Source organism: Mus pahari, chromosome 6 (assembly GCF_900095145.1).
Source record: "Mus pahari chromosome 6, PAHARI_EIJ_v1.1, whole genome shotgun sequence".
NCBI lineage: Eukaryota > Metazoa > Chordata > Mammalia > Rodentia > Muridae > Mus > Mus pahari.
This window is the reverse complement of record NC_034595.1, coordinates 88494298-88500326: the sequence shown is the minus strand read 5'-3', so window position 1 is coordinate 88500326 and position 6029 is coordinate 88494298. Positions and strand designations below refer to the sequence as shown.

General features: G+C 51.9%; 1 protein-coding gene across 2 annotated transcripts in view; it reads right to left on the bottom strand.

The window, feature by feature from the left end:
• Hspg2 (heparan sulfate proteoglycan 2) overlaps positions 1-6029 on the bottom strand; it is a 99411-nt gene that overhangs the window by 37632 nt on the left and 55750 nt on the right. For both annotated transcript variants that reach the window (XM_029540296.1, XM_029540295.1), the window contains exons 34-37: positions 3251-3343; positions 2906-2986; positions 2576-2806; positions 487-600 (exon numbers count right to left, since the gene is read on the bottom strand). In XM_029540296.1, coding sequence (XP_029396156.1) covers positions 487-600; positions 2576-2806; positions 2906-2986; positions 3251-3343 — 519 coding nt within the window. The remainder of the gene's footprint in view (positions 1-486; positions 601-2575; positions 2807-2905; positions 2987-3250; positions 3344-6029) is intronic.

Genomic DNA, 6029 nt, shown 5'->3' with positions numbered 1-6029 from the left:
AAAAAAAAAAAAAAAAAAAAAAAAAAAAAAAAAAAACCAATTAGGAGCATATACAATCTTATGTAAAGACAGCCTCATGTGGATGTTAACATAGTGTGTTCCTTGCTTCATACTGAGTTTGGGACTCGGTCAACTGTGCCCTGGCCATGTACCTGTGGGGCCATACACAGACCACTCCAAAAACTGCATGAAAAGATATAATTACCAAGGTTTGATCCCTCCCACCACCACCACCACCACCAAAACCCCCAAGCCTCTGTCATCTGTCTCCTTTGCTATAGCATTAGCCAACTGGGTGTAGGCAACGAGGAACCATAGCTTCCGTTACAAAGAAGAATGGCGTGCCACAGTTGTGGCTTCCTACCATATTCACCTATCCACCCAGGGGCTCTTCCGTGAACTTGCTGTCCTGGAAGCAGGCACACCTTACCAAGACCACCCCCCATCCCAATGCCCACCTCCAGCCTAGCCCTGCTTGCAGCTCACCGAGCAGGCTCCAGTCTCCGGGTGACACAAGTCGGAGTGGCCGTTGCATTCACACAACTCGCACTGACCAAGGTACAGTCCGCTCCCAGTGCGAGTGTAGCCTGGGGCACAGTCCTAGTGAACAGAAGAGAGTTGGTCTCCATTGGCCACGGGGTTCCACCCAGAGCCAAGCAGATCTAGCCTTCTGTCCATCCTGTCCAGTATCGAATCCCCACTGGCTCTAGAAAAAGAGCATCCCAGGCCTGTGTCCATCCACAAGCCCTCTCAAGAGGCCTTGGCCTGGCTCTCATCTCTCATGGGATCCAGGAGACAGGGTTGGTGTGCCCAGGCAGTGTTAGCTGGGAGAGATGTAGTAGATCCTTAATGGGGAACCTGCCTTACTCCAAGACCTTGGTTCCTGAAAATTCTGGTGAGAACGGTCTTTCTAGAAACACTTCACAGCTAAGTGGGGAAGTCAGCTGGGAAGATCACTTGGGATAGAGGGCCCTGGTAGACATTTTTTACGTGTATTTATGTATTTGTGTGAGTGTATACGAGTCACAGTGGGTATATGGAGGTCAGAGGACAACTTGTGGGAGTCAGGTCGTCTCTCCTTCAACAATGTGGGTCCTGGGAGGTGAGCTGAGGTCTGGGCATTGTGGCAAGTGCTTTTGTCACCAAAGCCACCGTGCCAATCTTTAAAACTGGCTTTGCATGCATTAGTTAGTAACCATGCTAGGCCTGGTGACACGCAGCTGGAATCCCAGCATGTTGGGGATGGTGACAGGAAGACTGGGACGTTCAAGGCTAGCCCCTGCTCTATATCGAGCTCAAAAGCTAGCCTGACCTTACATAAGACCCTGCCTTGAAAATTCAAACCAAACCAAAACCAAAACCCAAGCCAAACAGGCACACTGATAGGGAAAGCACACAGCACGGCAGATGTTGGAGATGAGGGATCGCAGATCTGGAGAGCAGGCGGTTCTCTCTCTACCCTGCCCCTTCTGTCAGAGGCCTCCTCTCCACAATATATGGGCAGTTGGCGGATGTCTTGGACTGAGCTGCAATAGGCATAGGGCACAGAGACGCTTCCCAATAGCTCTTCCTTCAAATGAGGCAAACTTGGTATCTCTGAGGAGCATGAATTTCCACACTGGGATTTAGAAGGTCTGTGGCTCCAGATAAAGCACAGGGACATTAAAGTGTAGAGACATGGGCTTGCTACAGCTATACCCACTCCTGGCCTCCCTGCCACCCCCTCATGGAAAGGGTTCTGACACCTCATCTAATGTTGAGAGGGTCAATGCCACGTGTAGGGTAAACTCCTGTCCACCTGGAGCTGAGAGCTTGGGCCACATCTGGCAGAGTCCCAGGAGCTTCAAAGTGACAGACCTCTGTCCCACTTCACTGATCCTCGCTACACAGTACACCATGCCTTGATCCACATCCAACGGACACATTGTCCCTGTGTGGCTCCGATCATGGAATGCCTATTGCAGTGTGACTGCCCCACCTCAGGACCCTGTTCATAGTGACCAGGCTGCAGACCGGCTCTCCATGTGCTTCTCCTCAAGCCTAGAGTGACATCACTCCATGCTGTGCGCCTGAGGCATGTCCTTGCTCAGCTCTGAGAGTCTTATGTGCTTGAGAGTGTCTCCCCATCTGAAAGTAGGCTATTCTTTAGGCAGTACTGGCTGGTGGTTAGGACAAACAGACTTTGAAGCCTATCAGATCCAGGTTTAAGTTAGTCCCCCACATGTTGGCTGTGTGCCCCTGGGTAAGTCACCTATTCCTTGGAGAATTTGCTTCTATCAGTTAAAGGGACGGCTTGGGGCCGGAGAGATGGCTCAGAGGTTAAGAGCACTGACTTCTCTTCCAGAGGTCCTGAGTTCCAATTCCCAGCAACTATATGGTGGTTCACAATCATCTGTAATGGGATCCCATGCCCACTTCTGGTACATCTGATAGCTACAGTGTACACACACACACACACACACACACACACACACACACACACACACACGCCTACAGCAGTGGTTACTGACCAATCACTTTGCACACACCATGGCACTGGAGCAGATGCAGTTAGGCCAGCCAGCCACACACCCACCTGGCAGGACAAGCCAACATAGCCTGGGGGGCAGCGACACTCTTCCACCTCGAGGGCTCGGGGTCCACTGGAGGGCCCTGGCTGGGCCACTTCTAGGCTCACGGCACTGATACTGGCTGCCCGTGGCACAGAGGAGAACGTGGCCCGAACCAGAAGTTCATCCAGATCCGCCAGGGCCATGAGCAAATGCTCTCGGGTCGCAGGCTGTCCATCTGGCCGCCGCCAGAACTCCTGTGTAGGGGGACAGAAAGTGTCGAAGGAAGCTCTGGGCTAAACCTCCTGAACACATAGACCTGTGTGCCTGGGGCGTCAAAGGCAAGAGCTACCCACCTCTCGGAAGATGATCTCATAGCTCCTCCTCTCTGGGCCCTGTAGTGCTGGCTGGGAAGCCACCAACATGATGTTATTGCCCTGCAGAGACACCAGCAAGGTTAGGAAGGGCTACTTAAGGCAGGGGTATCCACCAACCCCAGGCTCTCCCAACCATTTGGACTCTCGTCTGTCCACACCTCCAAGTTCATGACCTGCCACTGCGCCCATGGCCAGCAGCCAGGCTACGACCTTGGGAATAGCCAGCCACGCAGTGGCAAGGAGACCACATTGGCTAGCTGGGTGTTGAGAACGTGGCTTCTGTTTTCTCTTCTGCCTGCCCACGGTGGATTCTAATGAGCTCACCGTAATCTGGATATCAGGGTCCGAGAGTGGGCTGCCCTGTGGCCCAGCTGTGTAGGAGAGGGTGTACCGCAGCTTCCCGCCATAGGCTGCCACCTGCGGAGGGACAAGGTCTCACAGGTTAAGGGGCAGAGCCTCTTGCTCCTGTGTGTCACACCCTAACCCCAGAAGGCCAGAGCTCGTGCGCACCACAGAGAGGCTGAGAAGGCCCTCTCTATCTTTTTATGTGTAGGCGTTTCCCATAAAATGACAAGAGTAATAGCAGTGACTCCCAGAGGGAGGCCGCCAAGATCAGAACTTGTAGCTCAGGGCTTGGGTCTGCATGGGTTCTGAGGCCTCATCTCCTGGGTTACTGGCTTTGGGTCTGTCTAGAATTTACTCTCTCTCTCTCTCTCTCTCTCTCTCTCTCTCTAAGTATTTACTTTATTTTAGTTGTGTATGTGTATTCCTAAGGGTATGTATGTGAGTACAATAATCCATGAGTGTACGGAAGCCTGTGGAGGTCAAAAGAGGCCTTGGATCCCTGGCACTGGAGTTACACAGACAGTTGTGAGCCACCATGTGGTTGCTGGGAATTGGACCTGGGTCCTCTGAAAGAGCAGCCAATACTCTTCACCTCTGAGCCACCTCTCCAGTCCCCTCCTTGTTCTCTTTATAGAATAACCTTCCTGTACGCACGGGTCCCTCCCATCTGCTGTGGAAAGCATGCCAGCCAGGCCTGCCCAATTAACAGGGTTCTAGATCAGGAAGGGAGATGGGCGGGGTCAGTCCCAAAGTGACCAGACACAAGGTGGCCCTCTCCCCAGCTGGGGAAAGGACAGTGCACCTGGCACACCCCTTTAATTTGGGACAGGGAAACTCCCATCTCCCATGGGACCAGAAGCAATAGAATGAGAAAAAGCCCCAATGAGTGTCTGTATCCAGCTGCCATCCTTGGACCCTGGGGTTTCATGAGCCATTCTATTGCTTATTTGTTTGTTCTTTATTGTGGACAAACCACCTGGACTTGTGTCTCTGTAGGCATGACTAGAAGGCTTAGGTTTGCAAAGGGCTCTATCACCCTGGCAGCTGAGGGCCCAGCTCTGCCCATTGGACTTTCCTCCCTCTCCTCCATCACCAGGGCAGACAACTGGCTTAAAACTACCCTGCACAGGGTGTCCGTCTGGTTCAAGTGCGTTCATTCAGTGGGTGAACATTGATCAAACACCAGTTGGCTCCACACCAGGCCCTGGGTGACATAGGGCCCCAGGGCTATTCTCTTGACAACCCAGGGTGTGGTAAGGACTCAGCACAACCAGATTACAACCGAAACGGCTGGATTCCTGTTTGTTTTGGATGCCAGTGAGTTCACAGTGTCATCTGGGAGCAGCTTTCTAGGAAGTGGAAGGCGTGTGCCACACAGGGATGTTAGTCAAGGACTACAGATGCCAGCTCTGCTGTCTGGACAACTGTGGACACGCTACTTACTTTGAGCCCTGCTTCCCTCATCTGCAAATTGGAGAACACATACTTTAAAGGGCACCTCGAGGATTACATGGCTCAGGCCGCATACAGGGACACACTCATCTTAGCGCAGAGAACATACTTGAAGGCCAATGGCTCTCCCCTACTTATGGTACCCACCCAGATTCTGGTAGATTCTTACTGAACTTTCTCTGGATGGCCTGGCCTCTGATTGCAGGCTTACACGTGTTAATCAAATCCTGCCTCCCTCCCCTGACGGCTGGAGACCAGACCTAGTCCTTAAGCATTCTACCACTGAGCCAATGCCCTGACCCCTAGTTACACACAATCTGAAGAGGCTCTCTCTGTCATGTGGGGACAAGGAGGCAAGGCGGGAGCCATGCCAACTTGAATGTTAATGTCAGGGTAACAGTAACAGCTACCCAGGACAGTGGCGGTGGCTCTGTTGGTAAAGTGTTTATGTGCAAGCGTGGGGACCTGGGTTTGCTTCTCAGAGAACCCCCCCCCAAAAAAGTCCTGGGCATGCTAACACTGATGAGACAAAGAGAGTGACCCCAGGGACTCCGTGGGTGACCAGCCTACCAGGTAAGCTCCAGTCCAGTGAGAGACTGTGTCTCAAAAAAAACAGGGAATAACAGCTGAAGTTATCCTCTAGCCTCCAGAGGCTCATGTGTATATGCAAGTGTATACACACACACACACACACACCCACACGCATGCATGTGAGAAAGATAACGGCATTCAGAATGCAGGACTGGTAAAAACTGGGAGAATTCTGGGAGGCCAGCCCTGTAATTAAATCTGTACTGACAATACAGCACACAGCAAGTGCCTAATAAATGCACCCCCTGACACCCCCATGGCCCTTCCACTTCCAGGTTACCTTGTTCCCTAGGAAGGCTCGGGGCAGCTGCCAGTAATAGAGGCTTCCAGGCAGCAGAGAGAAGCCCTCATAGGAAAGCAAGAACTAGATCAGAAGAGCAGAAGGGAAGAATGGGGTATAGGCGCCCCAGCAGGGACCCAGAACCCAGCCAACCCCACAGCACACGCCCACCATGCTCTCTGGGTGTCCTGCTTCCTGCTATGGGCCCAGATCCTCTAGATGTTCTTTCTAAGCATGGTCTTGATCTGTTTTGCCTTGAATAATGTGACCCCAAGATCAGTGGGTCATATGATAAATACTTAAAACTCCTGTGGCTCTTTTTTTTTTTTTTTTTTAACATATATTTAAAAATGTAGCTGGAGCTGAATGTGATGGTGCATACCTTTAAATCCCAGCATTTGGGAGGCAATATGCAGGTGGGTCTCTGTGAGTTTG